The following is a 25,939-nucleotide window of genomic DNA, read 5'->3' on the forward strand; positions in this document are numbered from 1 at the left end:
GAGTGCAAATTTCATCTTTCCTGCCCTGGCTTTATCCCACTTTCAAGCCCTGGCTTTATCACACTTTCTAAAACTATACAACTTGGTACGTTTCTCGCACATGCAAATTTATCATATTAAGGGGGAAAAAAATTGAAAACAAAATTTCGCCCACCTCCGTTCTTGTACAACAGAACTTTGTCAGACTTTATATAAAACTACACTTTATTTGGTATTCATGTGCTTGGGAAGGTATGTAGTTTTGCGGCCGCCGGTCTCAGTATTGACATCCGAATCCCGACAAGGGACTTAAGATAGGTGGCAAAATACAGACGGCTATCTTAATACCGACGCCGGACCAAACGCGGTAAGTCCGGGGCCCTTAGCGATAGCCGCGGGGGAGGGAGGCGTTAGCTGTAGGGAGCGTCGCTGTATTAGGTTTTTTTTTGGGGGGGAGGTTAGGGTTAGGCACCCCTATGGTGGAGGGTTAGTGTTAGGCACCCCCCCGGGAGGGTTAGGTTTAGGGTGAGGTAAGGAGGGGTTAGGGTTAGGCACTAGGGGGGTAAGTTAGGGTTAGGTGTCACTAAGGGAGGGTTGGGGGAGGGTTAGGGATAGATTATTTACATGCCCTGTTGGGATCTTCTCCCTTCGGGCTGCTAGCGTCGGGATATGAAGCAGTGGCTATTCAGCCGCCGGGACTTCATACCCATTCTGCTTGGGAATACTAGGTTATTAAAGTTTGATGTACATATTAGGATTTGCACTAAATGGGTGAAGGGCATTATGGGAAGAACAACATAAACAGTGTTATAATATGAGATATGGTAAGAACTTACCCTTGTTATCTCTATTTCTACGAAGTCCATAGGGTTCCACAGGATACCTTGGGGTATAGGTGTGACGTCAGTCGCAGGGCACCAAAGAGTTAAGCTTTCAGCCTCCCAGGATGCACTAGGTCCCCCTCCTATACCCCGCCCCCGGGCCAAGGCACCTCAGTTAGTTACCAAGCCATAGGCCGGAGGAGGAGAAGGAAGAGAGAGAACAAAGATCTGGACACATACAAGAATCACATTCTCACCAGAGGGAGACGGAAAACCGGTGACCAGAGCAAAGCCCATCTGCAGCACAGGTGCGACAGGGCGGGAGTCCTGTGGAACCCTATGGACTTCGTAGAAATAGAGATAACAAGGGTAAGTTCTTACCATATCTCATATTTTCTACTTCAGGGTCCATAGGGTATCCACAGGATACCTTGGGGATGTCCCAAAGCAGTATCCTTTAAGGGTGGGGACGCTCCTGTGCAGAAAGGAGAATCCGCCGCCCGAAGGAAGCATCCTGAGAGGCGAAGGTGTCAAACCTGTAATACCTCACGAAGGTATGGACAGAAGACCACGTAGCAGCCTTGCAGATCTGAACTGCCGAGGCACCACGTCGAGCTGCCCAAGAAGGACCCACAGACCTAGTAGAATGAGCCTTCAGAGAAGGAGGGACCGGTAGGCCTTCATGAAGATAAGCTTCAGAAATAGCCATACGGATCCAGGCTGCCAAAGTTTGCTTTGAAGCAGGCCAACCCTTTTTACGGAAGCCATAGAGGACAAACAAAGCGTCCGACTTCCTAAACGAAGAAGTGCGGTCTACATAAGTCCTTAAGGCCCGCACAACATCCAAAGAGGCCTCACCCACGGAAAGACCCGGTGAGTTAAAGGCCGGAACAACTATTTCCTCGTTAACATGAAACCGGGAAACAACTTTGGGAAGAAACTCGGGCCGAGGGCGGAGCACTGCCCTGTTCCCATAAAAAACCAAGAAAGGGGGTCTACAAGAAAGAGCCCCTAACTCAGAAACACGTCTGGCCGAAGCAATGGCCAGAAGGAAAACAGTCTTAGCTGTTAGCCATTTAAGATCCACTGAGCCCAGTGGTTCAAACGGCGGTCCTTGGAGAGCCCTCAGGACCACAGCCAAATCCCAAGGCGCCACAGGTGGAACAAAGGGCGGCTGAATGCGGAGAACACCCTGCATAAAGGTGCGCACATCCGGGATTGTAGCAATCCTACGGTGAAACCAGACAGATAGGGACGAAACCTGTACCTTCAAAGAAGCAAGGCGAAGCCCATGATCTAGTCCCGCTTGCAGGAAGGCGAGAATCCGAGACAGACGAAACTCCCGCGGTGCATAACCTCTCGGTCGACACCACTGGAAGAACGTATGCCACACGCGATGGTATATCCTCGCGGAAGACGGTTTCCGAGCTCGTAACATGGTACGCACCACAGAGCTGGAAAACCCCCGGGACCTCAGCATGGCCGTCTCAACAGCCACGCCGTCAAAGACAGCCGAGTCAGGTCCGGGTGAAGGCAAGGACCCGGAGACAGAAGGTCCGGTCGTAGCGGCAACCGCAGAGGACTGTCCACGGACAGACCCTGAAGGTCTGAGAACCAGTGCCGTCTGGGCCACGCGGGAGCTATCAACAGGAGCGTCCCTCCTTCCTGTTTGAATTTCCGGATTACCCGTGGAAGAAGGGAGACCGGAGGGAACAGGTATGCGAACCGGAACGTCCACCGGACGGACAGAGCATCCACCAGAGACGACCCTTCGTCTCTTGTGCGAGACCCGTACACCGGCAACTTGTTGTTGTGCCGGGACGCCATGAGGTCGATTTCTGGAAGACCCCACCTGTCCACCAGTAGTTGAAAAACGTCCGGGTGCAGGGACCATTCCCCCGGATGAACGTCCTGGCGACTTAGAAAGTCCGCCTCCCAATTTAGCACTCCCGGGATGAAGACCGCTGATATGGCCGGAAGATTGCGCTCCGCCCAAACCAGGATTCGAGAGACCTCTACGAGAGCCGCCCGACTGCGAGTTCCTCCTTGCCTGTTTATGTAGGCCACGGTGGTAGCGTTGTCCGACTGGACCTGCACCGGGCGACCCTGGAGAAACTGCTGTGCCTGCTGGAGAGCATTGAAGACCGCACGGAGTTCCAAGATATTTATTGGAAGCTCCGCTTCTGTCGGCGTCCCCCTGCCCTGGAACAAGTGTGGACCCGAAACTGCTCCCCAGCCCCGAAGACTGGCGTCCGTTGTCAACAGGACCCAATTTGGAACCCAGAACGGACGTCCCTTGTTGAGGTGGGTCGTCTGTAACCACCACGCAAGGGACAGGCGAACCTCCTGGGTGAGCACAATCGTCTGGGACTTCAGAGACTGAGTCAGCCCGTTCCACTTGGACAGGATCAGGTGCTGCAGAGGTCTGGAGTGAAACTGGGCGTATTCCACCATGTCGAACACCGACACCATGGAGCCCAGTAACCTCATCGCCGAGTGTAAGGACACCCGGCGGCTGTGCAGGCAACTGCGCACCCTTGACTGTAAAGCAGAGATCTTGTCCTCCGTCACGAAGATCCTTTGCTGTCCCGAGTCCAATAAGGCTCCAAGATGCAGAATCCTCCGAGACGGGATTAGAGTGGACTTCTGCCAGTTGATTAGCCAGCCGTGCCGTTGCAGCAGTGCAATGGTCAGGTCCAAGTGGCGTAACAGGAGCTCTGGAGATCCTGCCACCAATAACAGGTCGTCCAAATACGGCAACATGCGGACTCCCTGCAGCCGCAGAGAAGCCGCCATGACCGCCATCACCTTGGTGAAAACACGTGGTGCTGTTGCCAGGCCAAAAGGTAACGCCCGAAACTGGAAGTGGTCGCTGCGGATTGCAAACCTGAGGAACTGTTGATGGCGCAAAAGAATAGGGACATGCAGGTAAGCGTCCTGTATGTCCAATGACACCAAGTAGTCCCCAGGTTCCAGCGCCAGAATGATGGACCGTAGGGTCTCCATTCCGAAACTTCGGGACCCGCAAAGACTTGTTGAGTGCTTTGAGGTTGAGAATCGGACGATATGACCCATTGGGTTTCTGTACCAAAAATAGATTTGAATAGAAACCCTGGCCCCTCTGGGAGAATGGAACAGCCACTATAACTCCAGCCTGGAGCATAGTGTGCAATACCTTCCGCAGCTCCGTAGCCTTGTTCCGGTCTGATGGGAGACCCGTGGTGAAGAAGCGAGCCGGGGGTCTGTGCCGGAAGGAGAGGGCGTATCCGTGGGAAACCACCTCCAGAACCCAAGTGTCTGTCGTAGTGGTCGACCAACACTGGGCGAACTGTAGCAGGCGGCCTCCCACCCTGGGATCCCCCAAAGGAAGGCCCGGACCGTCAGGCCGCAGGCTTGTCATCTGGCTTGGGGGCCGGACGTCTGGTACTCCATGCCTGCTTCCGGGGCTTGACCGATTTCTTAGGGCCAGCCTGTCGAGGAAACGACTGTGGTTTGGGCCTGCCCTGGGCCCTAGATGACCGAAAGGACGATGGTCCCGAACCAGAAGGAGCAGCGGCCGACGGGAGACAAGCAGATTTGGCTGCCGCCAGCGTGGCCACAATCTTATCCAGATCCGGACCGAAGAGAACTTCTCCGGTAAACGGCAACGCTTCCAGACCTTTCTTGGAATCTGCGTCCGCCTTCCAGGATCGCAGCCACAAGGTGCGACGAGCAGCTACCGCTGCTGAAGAAATTCTAGACACCAGAGTACTAATGTCTAGAGCCGCCTCGTTGATGTAGGTGGCCGAATCACGGAGATTGCCAATCAACTCCGCCTGTTCGGCCGGACAGTCGGATTCAAAAGAAGCCTCTAATGAATCCGCCCAGCGCTCCATCGCTCTGGCAACCCAGCAAATGGCCATAGCCGGCCGTGCTGCCCCCCCTGCAAGGGAATAAGCGGACTTCAGGCAGATTTCTACCTTGCGGTCCGTAGCATCCTTAAGGGAGGACATGGATGGCATCGGCAATGTGGCACTACGGACAAGACGGGTCACGTGAGAATCCACCTGTGGAGGGGATTCCCACTTAGCAAAATAATTATCCGCGAACGGATAAGCCACCGCCAGGCGTCTCTGCGGCTGGTATCTTTTGCCAGGTTGTTTCCACGCCTCCTCTAAATGGTCCACCAACTGACCCGAAAGAGGAAAGACTGTGGCATCGCCCTTCACATCTTTGAAAAAGACATACTTAGATTTAGCCGCTGGGGGAACTTCGTCCTCAATCACCAAGGCTGTGCGGACCGCCCGAATAAGTCCAGGAATATATACTTTGGACTTAGCATCAGCGTCCTTAGTATGGAGAGGTTCCTGATCGTAAGGATCCAGAATCTCCCCATCATCAGACGTCCCTTCGTCATCCTCATAAGGAGCGGACAGAGACGCCACCGGCCTTTTATGAGGCCGCATCACAGACTCCCCTTGCAACACATCCGACAAGTGCTGTACAGAACTCGTCAGGGAGTTAACCCACGCTGGCTCCTGAGAACCCGGGAGCGGGGAAATAGGGAGACTGTGGGGTACCACCAATTGTCGTGGGAACCCCTGCATGGGTGACGACACCACAGACTGCTGGGACAAACCCATCGGAGTAAACGCGGGCTGCGGAGCTAACTGGCCCACTAAAGCTGTTAACGCCTGAGCGAAACAAGCCCAGGGCGGCTCCTGTACCGGTGCTGTAACCGTAATAGGCCGCGCCATGGACAAACACTGCCGGCAAAGGCCCTCCGCGCTACCCTCCCCCTCCGCTAACGGTACTTTGCACGTGGTACACTGTAGCCGGAGGGGAAAATCACTTTCAGACATGATGGCACCACGTATGTGACCTCTCTCACCAATTAAGTATTAAATAGGCGAGAGACCACCCTGCAGCACCGCACCGCAAGGGCTTTAGCAGAAGAACAGGGACAGTAATAAAGCTGACAGTTTAGAGAAGAAAAGTTACAGGCAGCGCTAGCACAGTCACATACAATGCAGAGAAATAACAATTCCTGCACTAACAGCGCTGATTACTCAACTACACAGACACAGGGCCTGGTAGGACACAGCGCTGCATACACAGACCTGAGCCACAGCGGAGGAGAGGTATGCGGGGGGACCCAGACCACGATGCTTCCGTCCAGCGCTTCCAGCAGCGTTCACCATGCGTTCTGGAGAAGATGGCCGCCGAGGAGCAGAGAGGAAGCTGGCCTGGGGGAGGAGCGCTGCCACAGGACCAGTCGGCAGCATGCAGAGAGGGCTGTGTGCAGCGGGGGAGGCGCCGGCTGTGAGACAGGGAAGGCGCGCTCCCCTGGCATGCATTTAACCCCTGGGACGCCGCAGCGCTACTGCTCTGCTGCGGTCCGCTGTCCCAGGGGGTAGTGGAAGCGCAGGTTGGTCGCCTGGCTCCACGCTGCAGCCAGTCCCCAGGGAGCCCCCTGCCTGGGGACTTAGGACCATGTGATCAGCGGGGACCCACCGCGGGACCCCGCTGCTTACCTCTGTCCCCCTTGAATCCGGCCATGGTCCGGAGCATCACCGCTAGCTGTGACCCCAGACGCCCACCAGCATCCCCGGATCAGTACCGGCGTTCTGGTACCGGCGGGGTGTAGGGAAGACAGCATGGACGTCAGGACTGACTGTCCATGCTGTTCATCCAGATGTGCAGCCACAGCTGCATGAAGAAAAAGCTTCAGCGGCTCTTCTAGCCCCCACTCCAACAGGTGCACCCGACTCCGGCCGGGCACCAAACTAAACTGAGGTGCCTTGTCCCGGGGGCGGGGTATAGGAGGGGGACCTAGTGCATCCTGGGAGGCTGAAAGCTTAACTCTTTGGTGCCCTGCGACTGACGTCACACCTATACCCCAAGGTATCCTGTGGATACCCTATGGACCCTGAAGTAGAAAAAACCATACTATATACATTCTATTACATTTTGGAAAACAAATACTGAAATCTAGCTATGCAGACTAAGGAATAAAAGATAAAATAAAAAGGTACTCCTGGTGAAACCTACAGATCACAAAAATGTAGAAACTTTTTAGTTGTTCTTGTCATAAAAGGGTCTATTCTTAATCTAACTAATCCTTAAGAATGCAGTGTTTAAAATCGGAAGTGTCTGATGTCTGAGTATTTTATGCATTTGTCTGTATTGTGACGTCATTTGTATTGGACTTCTGGCATTTGAGATCACTGGAATAAAAAGATCTGAAAATTTATGTCTGAAAATGCCTCGTTGTGCTCTCTGCCTTGATCATTGTGTAAGATGGCAGCTGCCCTATAGCTCTACCTTGGAGAGCCTATGAAAAGCTCATTCACACACTTTTGAAAACATGCATGCATTTAATGAAGGGCTATGACAGTTCCTCTATAGAGTAAATGTAGTTGCAATGTCAGCATGTAAAATGCAGCTTGCACCACTCACACAAGACCATGCAAAATGGGCAATTAGTAAAATTTAGTTTTGTACATTTTTCACTACGTGAAAACAAAAACACACATTATAAAATAATACTGGCTAGAAATGAAGAATAGCTACCTCTTTATTTCCATCTGTTGCTGGCTGGTGGCAAGGGATTTATTATACCTGCTTGGTCCAGTACATTTTTGCTCCTCGTAGGTCTTTAACTTTTCCTTTAAGGTAGCAATCTAAAATGCACAAGAATATGAGAATTAATAAAGCATTGCTGCTTTCAGGCAACTCACCTGCATCTTACCGGCATTACACACTGCAAATTATATAGGGCAATATACTGTCAGTCTAATAATGAACAGCATTACAATTGATTTAATGTATTTTGTCACATGGCTGATGGAAAGTTTACAAATGAGACAAGATTGGACCGCTACCATTGTGAAAGGGAGGACATGTTTCTCACAAGCATTTTACAAAATCATGTTAATTTAAATACAGAAATGTTAAACTCTTCTTTAAGGTTCTTGTAAAACATTTATAAAGATGTGCATTTTAAACAACACAACAATGATTTGACTGTATGTAAAGACACAGAATTCTGCCTGAGACGCAAAAAGTCTTTAGACTTTTAATTTAGGTTGTTTGAAATAAATTAAATAGATCCATTTAAAACATGTTCTAAATACAAACCACTGCTACTCTTTAAGGGGGTAATTCAATTATTTTCTTGTGCTCGCAACAGACGCCTGGCTGACAATATTTCACGGTGTTGCCGCGGGGGAACCCATTTATCGCGCATGTCTCGCATAAATGTGCCGGGTGTAGACACGTAAAGCGGCTTAACCTGTGCAAAGTAATGGGCGCAATGCCCAAAGTCTGTCTCTATACGGATTTCTGCTCGCCATCTCAGGAAGGTGCGAGCAGAAATAATGGGCGCCCGTGGCACTTGCCTCTATTAGCATAAACAATTGAATAGCTCCCGGTCACAGAGGATGGGATATCGGTCACCCAAAAACAATTTCTCTCCTAATAGTTTGTTAGATACACTCTCTGGTCTAATATAGAATATGTGCCTGGAACTGAATAAATCCTGCAGCCTGGCACGTCTTCGGCCCATGAAGCTGCAGACATGGCAGTCCCAAGTCACTGATTTAAGACCATTCGGTTTAAAATGTAGAAATAGATTTTTACACTGCACGATTTCAAACATGCTGAAAGTGTTGTCTATGCACACACCATATACTATACACTATCTGATTATATGACTTACAACTTGAATATTTAGCAAACGACTCAATATAGGTAATGGGTTGTAAATAATAAAAAAAAAAATCTACATATATACCGTTAAACATAAAAGTTGAACAAGTTCACTAAACAATCCCTCAGAGAGGGGCACAGGAATCACAGGAACGCACCTCTTTTTTCTGCTGCTCACAGATCTTGACATACTGACTAATGTGACTGTCCAGACTAACCACATTACTCTTCACCTGTTAATATAACCAGAAAACAGCATTAGCCTTAAATAATTGACACACATTTCAGCAACATTACCGTTCTTTTAAAATGATCAGATGTGGAAGCATTTGCCGTTCTACGCACAAATTCGGAGAGTGAGATAAGTAATTACAAAGGGTAGTAATGAATAGCAATCACAATCCAAAAACGCTATGCATTAAAAATGCCAAAAATTATATTATAGCCTTTGCTTTTATATGAGAAACACACTTAAGTGTCAGAAGTTATACCGGAAAATACATTTATCTGGATATGGGGCCAAACAGTATGGGTGTTTTTTTTTTTTTTTTTCAACGCCAGGACTTTTACTTACGGCAGACTTGATATGCTTGGCTCGGTCCGCATATTTGAGTGTGTTGTACGTATCATCGTACGACAATGATGATGGACTAACAGCGGCAATCATGATAGTCCGGCAATTCCCCCCCAGTGAATCCTTTAGTAGCCGTGTGAGTTTACTGTTTCGGTAAGGTATATGCTGCTTCTTTGTCTAAAGGGCACACAAAACAGGGACTTCAATTAATTATTTGTGGAATTAGAAAATGTATACATTGTTTTACTTCTCCTGTTGTAAATAAGAAGAGATGAGCATGCGATTTGGTTATTATTACACAGCAGCTACCAATTCTTATAGATGCAATGGATGTAATTAAGCCCTACTTTCATTACAATTAATTCAGAATTATTATTTTTTAAAACATCGTTTTATTAAGTTTTATAAAGAATGGTAAACAGACAAAACAGTCTGCAACAGATAAAGCCAGCATATGTAGCAAGGAATAAAAAATAAAATATCATAAACAAGACATTAGTAATAAGTGGCTAAATGCGGTTTTAAAACACCAAATGGTATGCGTTCGGTATCCCGGCGGTCTGGATGCAGACGCTCCTATTACTGGCACCGAAATCCTGACCGCGTAAGTATTGGGGTGTTGGGGGGGGGGGGGGGTAGGCACTAAGGGGGGAGATTAGGGTCAGGCACTAAGGGAGATGGGGTTTAGGCCCCAAAAAGGGGGGACTAGGGTAGGGTTAGCATACTGACCACAAAGTGTCGGTATGTTAACCCTTTAGAAATGCCGGCATCGGGATTCTAACTGCCTGGATCCCAAGCGCCGGCATCTCATACCGATTCCCTCCAAATAACCCTGTAATAAAGTTGTAGTACGTAGATTGTGTCCACAGCTACGGTACAAACAACTGCTTCAATATTGCTTCCCCCCATCGAAAAGCTTTTAACATTACTTAATTAGGGAATGTGTATTCTGTAAGCCACATCTCTAGTTACACGTTTATAAGATGTGTCCTCATACATCTAGCCTCAATACGTGAGTGAGTCGCCAGGGCTCGTGTCATTATTTTCCTGACAATGTGTCTTAGTCACAATGCGATGTGACGAGGACGCACCAGGAAACTGCACGGATTCATTTGATATGCGACACTTGTATATCTGTGTGCGACAGACTAAGCTGAACTTGGCGTGGAAAAAAACTGCGGACGCTGAAACTTAGCACTTCGTATACTGATTCAGAGACTCGGTCGCACAAAGACATACAAGTGTGGCATATCAAATTAATTAGCAGTCTCATGGTGCGTTCGTCACAGCACATTGTGATTATTAGACACATTACAGCAAAAAAAAAAAAAAATGCAAAAAAAGATACTAGGCGCTAGCAGAGTAGCATGGGACTGTTTGGCGGGACTGTAGCATAGATATGTGAGGACACATCTGTATGTACCAAGCTGCGGGCAAATCCTCCTGCTCAGCTCTAGTATACTATAACGTGGGAGCAGTGAAGGAGAAAAGGGAAAGAAAAGTGCAGCTTATACAACTATCCCAGATATGTAAGTATGTTGTTTATTAATCTAATTGTAAGCAGACGTCCTCCTCTAATGAATGACATATCTAATGCGTTTAGCATGTTAGAGATTTAAAAAAAAATATATATATATTTTTTTTTTCATACTAGGAACTTGTTGTACATTGCCCATGGTGATTTCCATTTAATATAATTATTGTTGGGAAAGCAGTCAGCGGAATTTGTTGCCATGGAGTTTCTAAACCTTAAAACTAAAAGTGAATATGCTCCAATATTTCAAATGGGAATTGGTTTATGATGAGCACAAGACAAATATAACCAATATAATAACTAGGCATTTATGTTGAACATCAGAGGCCAAGTTTTATGGTCATAGCAATTTCGGAAACCCCACTTCACAAGTTCAGCTAATCTAAAATGGAGTGAAAACCTCTTCCCCAATTTTAACATTATTGTCAACTGATATTATTCTAGGTTTCTATATATAATAATAATGGTAACATTAGCATGGTGTATATACAGTAGTGTAAAAATAAACCTGGCACTTTGCAGTCCATGTACAACTGATAGGTGTACTTTATTAGGACTAAGCGCAGGCTATGCCATTAAGCGTTAAACATTATGGGGGGTATCCAATTAGCCGCGGTAAATTACCGTGGCTAATTACCTTGCCCGCGGCTATCCAATTAGCCCCGAAGCCGGCACTTATCGGGGATTTTGTTTCACCTGCCTCAGGCAGCCGAAATCAAATCCCCGAGACGGCGTTTTTCTCCCGATCGCGGAAGAGAAAATACATAGGTGTCTGACTTTTCGCGGATCCTATGTATTTTCGTGATAAAAAAACAGAAAATTTTCGGGCGTAATAAATGGGGTTTAATTGGATAGCACGATAAAAAAAGAAAAAAAAAAAAAAAAAAAAATTGAGGAAAAATGCCCAAACATCGATTAAAACCCCCTGTATTTTTACGGAGCTAATTGGACACCCCCCCTCTATGTTAGGTAGGAATGAGTACATGTATACAAAATCTGTAGGTTAGTTACAACCTCCCCGCCCCCCACATACACACCAATCCCTTCCCCTGATTGCTTATATGACAGTTCCCCTCTATAGAGTTTGCTACACACTGCTGCAAGAGTGATTTTACTGACAAGAACACTGAATGAAGGTTAGCCATACAGGTACCACGTTTATGACAAATGATTGGCTGTACAGATAATTACATACATCTTGGATAATGGTATAGAGACTGCAACCACATTTTTTTTTTCAAAAACATTTTTGAGATTAGCAAAGTCCTTGCACATATGGGCCTATGTTATTCAATATTTGCGGCATCCTCGCAACAATTTGATACCACCCCAATATATGAGGGAGAGAAAGCAATAAATGTCTCCGATATCTGCCACGGCCCTTCCATTTCTGACAGCAGCCGCAGTTCCCATAGGTTTCATGGGGTATGCGATGACATCAGATTGCGTTGTGCTGCTGTAGCCTGTGGGCTATACGGTGTAAAGTTCACCGGGAGAGGGTTCCTCCAGATCCCTCCTCAGCAATGGCCGCAGCACATGCGTGGTCAGTAAATGGCACACACGTAGGATTCCTGGCACACGAGAGAAGAGACAGCTGATGTGGTCACTTTACTCTGAGCGCATCGCAGGGACAGGATCCTTTCGGTGAACTATTTAATACATATATAATAGCATCCTGCAACGCGATTGTGGGCGCTAATATTACGTCCATATCGCACTGCTAATGTGATTGTTGATAAATAGACCCCATAATAACATTGCATCGTATAATAATATAATATAAGGATGATTAGTATACACACACCTTGGAGAACGCCACTTCTACCACTTCAGATACACCATACCCAACTGCTTTGTGATTGGCCAGTCCAGGCGATCTAATTGCTTCAACGATTTTTAATACGTCAGCCACACGTTTTTAGTAAGTTTGTAAATGAAAAACAAAAAACACTGTAAATGTTACGGCCTGCTTTAAGGATATCTGTTGCAAATGACTCTCTGACAATTTACGGATGTCTGAATTTACAGACAACTGAGGCCATCAACCCATTTCGGTGCTTTTATGACTGGACAGACTAATTGCAGACTAACAAAACACACACACACACAGGATACCACTCAAAAACAAATAAATATCAAATAAGAAGCATTTGCTTTCTAAAACACACACACACAGTTTTGTTCCTCAGACTGTAAGCAGCACATACATAAGTCCATCCCCTACTCAGGAGAACAGAAGTACAAAAAAAGAAAGAAGAGACCATATGTTATACTGCTTATGCCAGAAAATAGCTGGCACAACAACTGACAGTTTTAAGTTATGCAAACCTAGAAGTGAAGCTTATAAAATAGTTGGCCACTAAAATGATTTCCGCTCACAAAACGGTTATAATATAGCACTACACACCAAAACTGCACAAATGAATTAACACATTTCTGCTACACCCTCCAGATATGCACAATAGAGGAAAGCGTAATTAACGTTACAGCACAGACTAGGTGCACATTTCTGTTACACCCTCCAGGTATGCACAATAGAGGAAAGCGTAATTAACGTTACAGCCCAGACTAGGGGCACATTTCTGCTACGCCCACCAGGTATGCACAATAGAGGAAAGCGTAATTAACGTTACAACACATACTAGGTGCACATTTCTGCTACACCCTCCAGGTATGCACAATAGAGGAAAGCGTAATTAATGTTACAGCACAGACATGGGGCACATTTCTGTTACGCCCTCCAGGCATGCACAATAGAGGAAAGCGTAATTAACGTTACAGCACAAACTAGGTGCACATTTCTGTTATGCAAATGTAAAGGAGCCCATACATCAGTGACGGACTGCTGCAATTCCCCGTGCTGCCGACGTCGGGGCCAGGGCAATGAGGAATGGTCAACATGTTGAAAAATATTGATTCCCCGAACAAGACCTGAAAATGGTCAGAAACGGCGATACGGATCACCAATTATTGATGTCGGTAGAACGGGGAATTGCACTGTAGGTGTATGGGGCCCTAAATTAAGATCCACCATGGTGACAGCAACCTGCGGAAGCGGTGATCAGGCATCCAAGATATATTTAATTGTAACGGGTGTACACCAATAAATCTATAATTATAAATACACTTACATTTGTTTTACCTTGATTATAGAACAATTACCAACAATGATGAGGCAAGTAGTATTAAGGCTATAGATAGGTATAAGGTTTTGCGCTAATGAGTAGTAGCTGCTGAACACCTGGAAGGTATCCCCACCTTACTAAATAGTAGGAAATATGTATAGTTGGTGTCCGCGCTCTGAGGTCTGATGATGTTCTATAATATACAATCCTAGTGTATTAGTTGAGATGTAAGGACCGAAGTGAGTAAAAATAATGATGGGTTCTAGTATATATGTTGTGTTCAGTGGACCAATCGTCCGAGTCTTGCTTATGTAGCCCTGGTGTAAACCACCTGTATAGTACTGTAGGATGGCTGTTCTTAGAACATTAGTCCCAGTGACAAACTGGTTTGCTATAACTTTAGGCAGTGTGTTCATCTGTATATGCATCAAAGATCAGAATGATGGTATCAAAAGTTAATGGTATATTGTTCGTAATACGTAGATGTATTCTCCCCTCTCCAATGGTCTATGTACCAGGAAACTGCCACTCCACCTCAAGGATTCACAAAACAAACCAGACAAACCGCAGTATCAGGTGCTGATAGGTACTTTGGTGCGGAAGATAGGTAGCATAAGGAACTTACCCAGCTTTCAGCATGATCCCACAGGTCCACCAATGGCACTTCCTTGTATGGCTGTTGAGTGTGGGTGTAAGGGGCAGGGGACACAAGGCCCAATGGTAACTGGACAGAACACTATGCATATATGGAAGGGTTAAAAATACATTTATTACTCTGTGCCCATGCCTGGTTATGGCCATAAGGGTCTCAGAGCGGGAAATAGAAAGTACAGAAGCAGATCAAACTGACATGCAATCTGAGGATTAAAATGTATAAAGTCAAGTTTCTATGGAAATATAGGCCCAACGCGTTTCATCCCATGTGGGGACTTTTTCAAGGGTAGGTGAATTGCTGTTCCCAAATAGGGGTTTAAATACCTTGTAAGTAGCGTCCATTTCATGACCTGTCCATTATTTCCGGTTTAGCTCCGCCCTCCCGCATCATCCGCGGGAGCGCGATCTGTCCTGTGATGTTGCATAACCACGTGGTGTTCAAAGGGTCTGTGCATGCTCCATGGTCTATGCGCAGACATAATGTAACCTGATTCTATGTTAATTTGTTCTCCTGCAGCTCATCTGCTGTTCTGTTATCCACTATTGTAATGGTGGAGATAATGTCACCAACACGCGGGCGGCCATCTTGGGTGTGATTCTCTGTATACATCCTAATACACTGTCTTCTATTTTATTAATAATAAAATATAGTCAACACGATTCAGGATTATGCACTAGTTCACATTATGCCCAAGGACTATAGCTGCAATTGTGGAAGGATTTCACCTGCAGAAAAACGAGTAACACAGGTATTATTAATAAAATAGAAGACAGTGTATGAGGATGTATAGGGAGCTGGGGCAGAGCAGCCGCTATGGGTCCCGGGGGCCGCGGCACCGTTTTGTCCCCTTAGTCCCCCCTGTCGCTCGGCCTGGCCAAGACAGCACCCATCAGCGCGCTAAGGGCCTTATTCAGACCCGGACAGTATCTGCAGTCTGTTCGCAATTGCCGATAGTTGCTAATCTGAGCATGGGCGAACTACACTGTGCGATCACAGATCCCTCGCTCGCCCAGTAATACCAGCCCAGCAGAGTGAGTGACAGGAGAGGCCGTTTGTGGGTGGTGACAGGGGCAGTCCAGTAAAAACGGGGGGTTGGAGATGCGAACGCAGGCGTTCCCGAGTATTTCAATGCCATTTTAGAGACGTGCATAATTAACAGGCAGCGTCATAGTACACGTCACCAGCCATTTTTTACCTCGCAATGCTTGCGGTAAAAAAAAAAGCTACCACAAGCACTGCGTTCACATCCGATAGTGGTCGATGTACCAATGTTTTCATAAACTTCCAGGAGATGACGTGGGGCAGTGGGCGTCTCTGCATACGCTAAGGGGAGTCTGCATACACAAAGTGAATGCTTGTACAGGTACGACAGGCGTGCTTGTGCCTTGGCGAGCGATCGCTCCCTGCCGCATCACTTTCCAATATTGGCATATGCATCATGCGAGCGTACACTCATAGCGACCGTGTCTGAATCAGGCCCTAAGTCCCATGCGACTCTGCTAGCACCGGGCCATAATTTTTTGCCAAAAATGTGTCTTAGCCACATTTAGATTAGATTGCAGCAGGCGACTGTGCTGATAAATTTGATATGCGACTGAATCTCTAAATCTGTATACGAAGTGCTAAGATTCCATGCCAAGTTCCACTGTGCTTCATATACAGACTCAGTCACACAGATATAGAAGTGTCACATATCAAATTAATCAGTGCAGTCTCCTGGTGCGTCATAGTCGCATCGTATTGCGACCAATGCCACGTACACACTAGACAATATGCTCCACTACTGTTTCCGACATTGAGCACGCACACTGAACGATATCTTGATACCCTCATTCCTGAACATGCACAACCTGACAATATCGTCGGGTTGGCCTGTATGTTCAGGCGATGAATGACACCTTCAACGACCAGCGGGAGCGAGCATCGTTGGTCATTCACGGCGTACACACTGGACGATATGAAAGATAACGATATCGTTCAAATCGTCCAACTCATCGTCTAGTGCGTACTAGGGATGTGCAGGCTCGGATAGGTTCGAGTTTGCACGTTCAGTTCGGATTTTTCCCTCCAAAAAAACGGAACTCAGAAAGAGGCTAAACGTCATCTTACATGGACGAACATCATCATTCCTGGACAGATGTAAGATGACGTTTAGCCTCTTTCTGAGTTCCGTTTTTTTGGAGGGAAAAATCCGAACTCAACGTGCAAACTCGAACCTATCCGAGCCTGCACATCCCTAGTGTGTACGCGTCTTCAGACACAATTTCTGCAAAACAAATGCAATAAAGACACCTGGCGCTAGCAGAGTTGCATGGGACACTACGGCTCACTCGCGTTGCATTGAGGCTACATGTGTGAGAACACATTTGTGTATTAGTAATCTGAGCGTATTGAGGCAAATTTTATATTACATTTTCTTTCGCTATTACAAAACAGAACACAATTCTCTATATAATAATCCGCTAAATTCTGTCCCATCTACAACACACTCAGTTAAAGCCTGCTGCAATCCCCCTCCTCCAAAGGCTCCGACTGCAGCGATGGACCGGACAGAGCTAAGCCGTACAAGACCATTCTGCGGAATGAGTGGGAGGAGGGAGTAACGCAGTGAGGGGTGGATTGATATGATCCGGCCTGAAGTCTTTACTAGGTTTAATATAAACCACTAAAGGAAAAAGTTAAACTTAATGACAGAGCAGCTTTGCTTGTGAATTGCCTGATAGGGATAGCATAACAGTAGCTGGTTTAGGTGCTGCCACTGTGCTTGTTAAATATGAAATAACTAGCAGCATAGGGAAGTCTTTGCTGAAGGCGACTGGCGCTATACCCATTTCTGCCAGCTTCAGGGCTTGTTAAATAGGGAGGTACCCATTCTTAGATGAAAACCCACATTTTGTCCAGATTTAAAATTCTCTCTTTAGGAGAAATGGATTCAGGGTGCTACCACTACAATAAAAAGGCCTATATGTTTTAAGCGTCAACTATAAAAACAAAAAAAGGACAAGATCACCACTGCACAGATGGTGTTTAATTTCAATAGGCCTACATGCAGTTTTAAGCCACACATTAATGTCGTCAGACACAAGTGGCTGCAAACTGATCAAAATCATTTTGTATTACTGAAATCTTCTATTACTGAATTACTGAAAAAAGTTTGAGCATTGAAATTCTACAGATACACAAACGTGCTGCAAGAACAGAAGTTGAAAGGATAGGATTATTTTTACATGCTCAGTCATTTGGAAAAGCCATGTTTTCATTGCAAGGACAACTGAATATGGAACTCTGCAGTCACCCACAAGCGGAACATAGATGTGCGCCACAGCAGAACAATCTGACATATTGGGCTTATTATATCATGTAAACAACTTTGCGGTTTAGGCTTTATTGAAAACTTATTTTAATTACTAGCTATTAAGAAAGGAACATGTTCAAGGGACAATCCCTCCCTGACATATTGTTTATCTTTGTAGAGTAATGTCAGTGTGTGGGTTATGGCAGAACTATTGCATCATTTACCCTCAGGCAGAATTTACCCAAACTTAAAAAAAAGGAGGAGTTTTCCAGTATTTACAATTTAGCAGAGCGATTTCCTACACAATGTAACGTATGCTTAACACAGCGACACCTGGTTCCTACACTGAATTCACAGACAGGGGTGTAGAATAGATGGAAAAGTACAGATTATATGCTGGGTTTATGCACCATCACAAACTTTCTGTCAAACTGAAGTACAGATTTAGGAGGTTAGACGCGTTCCCGCTAGGCTATTTTAGCAGGGCGCCGCACCCTGCTCAATTTCAAAAGGGGAGAATGCACCCTGCCCTATTGGCGGCGCCCTGCTAAAACATGTCGGGTGCCATCCCCACCCGCGGGCTGCAGTGTCCTGCAGGTAGGAAAAATTACGGTGCAGCGCTCACCGCCGGTGAATAGATGCCGTGCGACAAAAAAGGGCTGCAAAATCAGAGACCCTGTGGGCAGAGGAGATAGCAAGAAGAAAAACTGTCTTCACTGTCAACCACTTAAGGTCTACTGAGTTCAGGGGTTCAAATGGTGGCCACCTGTAAAGCCCCGAGAACCAGACAAATCCCACGGAGCTACTGTAGGGACATAGGGAGGCTGAACCCTCAGAATACCCTGAAAAAAATTAATATCAGGCAGAGGGGTGATCCTTCGCTGAAACCAAACCGAAAGTGCAGATGCCTGAACTCTAAGGGTGGCCAGACGGAGACCCCGATCTAACCCTGCCTGGAGAAAAGCAAGCACTCGTGAGACCCTAAAAACTTCAGGATCAAATTTTCTATGAAATCACCATTGAAAATACGAGTGCAAGATTCTGTAATAGATGCGGGTCGAGAAAGGCTTTTGTGCCCTAAGCATCGTCTGAATCACAGAGATAGTAGAACCCTTGGCTCTTAAGATGGAAGACTCAAGAGCCACGACGTGAAAGACAGACGAGGAAGGTCCGGATGCAGGCAGGGACCCTGTGTTAACAGGTCCAGCCTTAGAGGAAGAGGTCATGGAGTGTCTATGGAAAGTCTATGAAGGTCTGTGAACCAATAGCGTCTGGGCCAAGCAGGGACCTATCAGTATTACTGTACCAGCCTCCTGCTTGAACTTCCTGATGACCACCGAGAGGAGGGAGATCGGAGGAAAGATACGCTAGCTTGAAGTCCCACTTCACTGCTAGACCGTCCACAATATCGGCTGAGGGATCCCTGTTCTGGACCAGTATCTGAAGACCTTGTGGTTGTGGCCTGAGGCCATGAGGTCTATCTCTGGTAGTCCCCATTTGTCCAAAAGAATCTCAAAGAAATCTGGATGAAGAGCCCATTCCCCGGCGTGTATATCCTGACGACTTAAGAAGTCAGTTTCCCAGTTGAGGACTCCTGGAATGAACACTGCAGAGATTGCTGGAAGATGACATTCTGCGCAGACCAGAAGGTGTGTCACTTCCCCCATGGCTGCCAGACTTCGCATGCCTCCCTGATGATTGAGGTAGGCTACTGCAGTCGCGTTGTTGGACTGTATCTGGACAGGCCTGCTCTTTAGAACATTCTGTGCCTGAACGAGTTCCCTGTATACTGCACGAAATTCCAGGATGTTTATGGACAGGTGACCCTCCTTGGTCCTCCATTTTCCCTGAAAAGTATGACAACCTGTCACTGCGCCCAACCCGCGGAGGCTGGCATCTGTAGTGAGGAGAAACATCTGCAGCCACCATGAGAGGGAAAGTCGAACCTCTGGAGAAAGACGGATCGTCTGTGACCGTATTAACTGGTACTTCCCGCTCCACCGGGAGAGAATCAGCTGTTGCAGTGGTCTGGAGTGGAACTGCGCATATTCCACCATGTCATATTCCACCATGTCGAAGGTGGACACCATGGACCCTAGAACCTGCATCGTTGAGTGGATAGACACCCTCTGATTGCGGAGAAATCTGAAAACCCGTAATTGAGAATCCAGGTGTGCACTTAAATGCACCATCTGCTGTACTGGAGAAAGACAACTTTTTCCAATTGACGATCCAGCTGTGCCTCTGTAGGCAGGCAACTGTCAGTCTGAGATGATGTTGTAACACGACTGGTGACTTTGCCAATATCAGGTGGTCATCCAAGTATGGCAGTATACAGACTCCCTGACGCCTGAGGTAGGCAGTCATTATTTGCCATTATTTTGGTAAAGACGCAAGGGGACGTTGACAAACCAAAGGAGCAGAAATTGGAAATGTTGCTGCAGAACAGCAAACCCGCAGAAACCTTTGGTGGGATGGCGTAATTGGCACATACAGATACGCATCCTGAATATCCAGGGACACCATAAAATCTCCCGGTTCCATTACCAGAACAATTAACCAGAGAGTTTCCATACGGGAACTTGAGAAACCAGATAAATCTATTGAGGCCCTTCAGATTCAGAATAGGCCGGTGGGACCCATTGGGCTTCTGGATCAAAAATAGATTGGAATAATAAACCCTTCCTTGCTGATCCAACGGAAATTATCACCCCCAGAACCAGACAGGGAACGAATTGCCTGCTGGAGGACTAAGGCCTTGGTAGAATCCAAAGGAGGAGCTATACAAAAAAAAAACCTTTGCGGGGGACTTTTCTAGAAAGTCAGGGCGTACCCTCGAGAGACCACTTCTTGGACCCAGGCGTCTGTTGTTGTCTGATGCCAGGCATTCGAAAACTGAAGAAGTCGGCCTCCCACCCTGAGGGATTCCTCAGGAGGAGGCCCGCCCCATCAGGCCGAGGTTTTGTCTTCCGACTTGGAAGCCGGACATCTGATCACCCAAGATCTCTTAGTTTGCGGTCTAGTAATCCTACGAGAACTGAACTGTCTAAAGAAAGCCTGTCCTTTCGCTTATTTTCCTTGCGGGCGAAAGGCCCTAAGCGACGACTGCCTGGCTTAGGGGCAGTCTTATCCAATTCTGTGCCAAATAGTATGCTTCCAGCAAACAGCAGGGATTCCAGAGCCTTCTTGGATTCTGCAGCTGCTTTCCAGGCCCTTAACCATAGGGCTCTGCGAGCAACAATGCAGGTAGTTGATGCCTTAGAAGCCAGAATACCAGCGTCTAATGCCGCCTCCCCCAAATAGGAGGCCGCTTCCCTGATATAGGAGATTATTTTCAGCTGCTCTCTGGAAGCTTCTCAAAGTATTTTCCAGTGGCTTTAGACACCCAGGCCGTAGTTATGGCCGGGCAGACAACAGCTCCCGACAGTGAAAATACCGACTTGAGACAGGCCTCAAGTCTTCTGTGTGATCCTTAAGGGAGGATGCAGATGGAAAAGGCAACGTGGCGCTCTTGACCAAATGTGTCACATGAGCATCCACAGTATGTGGAACTTCCCATTTAGCACATTCGCCAGCTGGGAGGGGGTATAAAGCTGTTACCTTATTTATAACATGGAATCATCTATCAGGAAAACTCTATGCTTCCCCCATAAGTTCCTAGAGTTACTCAGATTTGGGAAACTCGGCCTTAACGACCTTCTGGCGTTTGAACACCAGAGCCTTCCTAGGTGCTGGCTGTTATGTTTAAAATAGTTTTGACCACCCTAATCAAGGAGGGAACATCCACTGTTACCAGATAGTCCTCCTTTCCTAAGAGAAAGATGAAGATGCATCAGAATCTACAGGCTGGACGGGCCGATAAAGAAGAAACCGAACGCCCCCTGGTTTCAGCCACTACCGGCCTGCCTGCTTGCAGCATTTGCTGAAATGCAGAAGACGGAGCCACAGTGTGACTTGAGTGGGCATAAACATAGCATGCTGTAGCTGCTGTGGGTACCCAATGGTAGGGGTCGGCATGAGTGTAGATAAAAAGGTCCACAACCCGCGCCATAACCTGAGACATAGAAGACACCCAAGGTGGTTCCTGCACAGGAGCGAGTAGGCTGGAGCAATGTGGTAGCACCTTATAACTACCACCAAACAACCCATCCTGTATGATATCCTGAGGGGACAAGCCCACCTGACAGACTTTACATGAAACCAGCACAGGGGCTTTAGGCTCCTGCTTCTCCTTACTTTTAGACATAAAGGTAATGTCATACAATGTGACAGTGTTCACCCCAAAACAACCCACACATCTGTAGCAAAGGGTTATGAGCAGAAACAGCAGTGATGGTTATAACTGACAGTTATTCAGGAATAAAATAGTCAGTATAACACAGCAGAACTAGTATAAGTCACATACAATGTAGTCAAACAATATATTTGCAATAGGCTCTTAGTCAACTATAAAAAGCACAAAAGCTTAGTAGGATATTAAGCTCTGTATAACCTGGCCACCAAAAGGAGAGGTATACAGGGAGACTGACCAAAACTCCTGAGATTCACAACTACAGTAGAGCACCTGATAGTGGTCTCTGGGAGTCTCATATACAAGTGAGGCAGGGAGGAGCAACCCAGACGCGCAAAACCCTTGTCACTGGAACGGCGTCTGGGCTGGGGGAGGGGCTGCCGGGGAGAGCTTACCTCCCCCTAGGCTATAATAAGTCCAACGGGCGCACTGACCTTTTACATGGCCGCCGCTATTGCCACGTACCATCTTACTGCTACAGTCCTGGGCCCAGCATCTAGTTACACTCCGCTGGCACCCGGCAAAATCACCTCACTGGTGTTGCGGCGCTGGTGGGGATAGATGGAGCAGCAGCACGGGCATCCATAAGGACGCCTGGCACTGCTTACTCGTTACGTAAAAAAAAAAAAAAAAAAAAAAGCTTGGGACTGCCTCTCTACAAGGTACACTGATCCTGCGCACCAAACAAAAAACTGGAGGAGTACCCAGTGCATCCTGGGAACTAAAGCTTGTAACTGTTTAGTGCCTGAATCACTCCAACCACATACCCCAAGGTAATTCCTGTGGACCCTATGGAACCCGAAGAAGAAAACTGAATGTTCACCAGTATATTTTTAAAATCAATTTGGACATGTGACTCATGTTACATACAAAATGTGACTCACGTTACATTTCTGTCCCCGGTCAAAGGCCTCTGATATAAATTACTCAAACCTGTAGAACCCGCGTGATTTATCTTCCTGACTAACTGTGAAGATGTATAAAATATTTCATCTGGTGATAATGGCCATTTCCAGTCACTGCCAGCTTGCTCCATTCTGCTCACTAAGTATTCACCATCTCTGATGTCTTTGATCTCACCTGGGGGTAACTCTTTCCATCATATTCAACATAGAACCAGTCACCAACGTTCATTACATCATCTGAAGTCACTGTGAGAGTTACATTAATGTACTACAATCTTTTAGCAGAACATACTAAAATGTTAGCAGTTAGGTGAAATGTAATTTTCATGTATTGTATCCTATAATTCATGGAATGACCCTTATTATGATGATCATGTTCTGTTAAATCTTTCTTAATGTAATATATTCTTTAGTTTTATGGTATATAAACATCTTCAAAAAATTTTTTTATTTATTAAATGCATAATTCCAATATAAGAAAATCTGAAGAAAAAAAAAACTGTTCAGATATGTTCATAAAATATATTTTATGTTCAATCAATAGCCTGATCTACAGGGTGGTAATGTGAATTCCCTGTGCGACCATTTTACTAAATGAAATGTTATTTTTAATTAATATACATTAAATGTAGAATTATAGTATGGTAATAGCGCCAACCTATCACAACTCTCCTCTACATAATATTTCAAATATGAACTTTACATATAAAACCACACTCCCTAAATTAATAGGTGTCTGCTGAAGCAACTGGTATAGGGCAATGGGTTAATAGCCCCCAGAAAAGCATTTATATGTGTAGTTAACATCAAGCGCCTGGTGTGTTGTACAGCAAATAATAAAGTGCAATGGCCATATAAAAATCTTTGTGAATCAATAATTGTGTATATACATATACAAAATAGAGTGTTCTTTTAAACAAGTGACATTTAAAACAATTTATATTGACATATGACAAACATATATAATTTGAACAGTGGATTTGCACACAATAATAGCAGCGAAAAAAAACTGTTGTGAAAAGTATTGCTATAAAGTGCTGTGTGCTGTGCAAACATATACAATGAATAACTGGGTAGTTCATACAATAAATACCTCAAGTTATATAAGTAGATATGTTAAAACTCAGATATAAAACACAGAGAACATAATTCTTAAAAATAGGATAAAAAAAGATTTCTAAAAACAATGCTCATCTTAATTGATGGTAAAAAGGTTCAAAGGTCATCAGGCAAGAAAAGGCAGCTTCCCAACGCATTTCGTCCTTCTGGGACTTTATCAAGGGGTACTGCTATCAGAGGGTAGCTCCTACTTATACCCCCATAAAGTAGGACTGAATAGATTAGTGGTGACATCACTTCCGGTTTGTGATTTGCACAAGTGGTGTCCTATAGATGTTTAAACCAATTCCAATCGGTTGCTGCCACAAACAGCTGTTTATTTGCAGATGGCACCGAACATCATTCTTTTCAAAGTTGTTAATACTTAAACGCTGTAATGTACGTGATCCAGAGTGCGGGACCCACTTCCGGGTCCGCGCTACACTTCCGCCCACACGCTGTTCACATCCGCCCGGCTCCAAAATCAGCTGTGCGCATGCGCGTCAAAGTCTCCTAGCAACCTCCTTTTGTTGCTTCCGCCCGGCTTCTGCTGTATTTCCGTCCGACTCAATCAGGCTCTGCGCATGAGTTTTGGCCCTCATGTAAGAATCCCCTATCTCTGCATTTCAGTTCCCGGTTGCCATCTTGCTGAAGTCCAATTAGACCTTTCAGCTCCAGGAAGGCACTATTCTTTTCCTCATGTTGTCCCATCAAGTACTGTCAATTCTTTCACTTGTATATGTATCACTAAAGTACAAGGAACAAAATTACATGATTTATCGGGATTCGAATGCATGCCTAAAATTAAGTCTCGGGGCTGCATATTTAAAAGTTTCTATACATAGTGTTGAATGACCTAATGGTAAATGTAACTATTTGCTGTCCATCAGTATTTCTGTACAAATCCATTAAAATAGTAGTAGTAGTAGTAGTAGTAGTAGTAGTAGTAGTAGTAGCGATCTAGCAAAATTATGTACACAAGGGGGGGGGGGGGGGGGAATTGTAAAGGAGAAAAACATATAAAAGAGAAAAATATATATAAAAAAGTTTTTCGAAATCATTTGATGTTCACATATTTCTCTCAATTCTAAAAGGAGAAAAATATATAAAAGGAGAAGAATATTGTTTTTCAAAGTCATTTGATGTTCACATATTTCTTTCAATTAGTGATATTGTAATCCATAGTTCAAAACCAATTGGATGAATCCTGAAGACATAAATAGAAGGCTCTTCACGTAGGATTATATTATTGATAATATGCCTCTTCGGTAGCCAGTAATATTCCTTTACCCAAGCGCCCTTAAGCATATGTGCAATAATATCTATAGCACCTGGTATTCCCTGGAGGTCCCCCATCCAAGTACTGACCAGGCCCAATTATGCTTAGCTTCCAAGATCGGACGAGGTTGGGCATTCACATAATGGTCTGGCTGTAGGTATCAATTTAGCAGTTATGCCGTATAACTCAACCTTCACAGGAATGGGGCTATTTCGTAGCTTTCATTAAAACCATACGGAGCCAAAGTATTAAGTTCGAAGATCCAGAACATTTCTCTTCTTGAAAGTTTATTTCCTAAGTTGCCTCCTCTCTTGCCAAGAGTGACATGTTCAGTTGCCTTAAATGATAGATGTTCCGGATTGGTTCCATGGTGTGAGATGAAATGTTTGGATACAGCATGACCTTCGACTTTATTTTTAATGCTTCGAATGTGTTCTTGCACTCTGATTTTGAGTGGTCTCTTCCTTTTTCCTACATACTTGATACCACACTTGCATTCCAATAAATAAATGACAGATTATGAGTTGCAGTTCATATAATTTTTTATCTTCAATTCTTAAGTGTTGTTAAAATTGGAGAAGACTTTCCTTTGTGGATGTAAATACTTGCATATAATACATCCATGGCATTTATAGCTGCCCAAGCACTTTGGCAACATTTGGTGCTGTTTCGGGTCCATATCTTTGATCATACT

The 25,939-nt window shown here is 45.7% G+C and overlaps 1 protein-coding gene and 1 pseudogene across 1 annotated transcript in view; both read right to left on the reverse strand.

The window, feature by feature from the left end:
• Positions 1-25,939, reverse strand: part of KIF18A (kinesin family member 18A) — a 117,496-nt gene that overhangs the window by 43,184 nt on the left and 48,373 nt on the right. Inside the window, exons 7-9 of the mRNA XM_088470476.1 lie at positions 9,064-9,240; positions 8,648-8,722; positions 7,353-7,462 (exon numbers count right to left, since the gene is read on the reverse strand). Of these exons, the coding sequence (XP_088326602.1) occupies positions 7,353-7,462; positions 8,648-8,722; positions 9,064-9,240 (362 nt within the window). The remainder of the gene's footprint in view (positions 1-7,352; positions 7,463-8,647; positions 8,723-9,063; positions 9,241-25,939) is intronic.
• LOC148526356 (5S ribosomal RNA) lies at positions 25,286-25,404 on the reverse strand (annotated as a pseudogene).

This window comes from Taudactylus pleione, unplaced genomic scaffold (assembly GCF_031769625.1).
Source record: "Taudactylus pleione unplaced genomic scaffold, aTauple2 ptg000100l, whole genome shotgun sequence".
Lineage (NCBI taxonomy): Eukaryota > Metazoa > Chordata > Amphibia > Anura > Myobatrachidae > Taudactylus > Taudactylus pleione.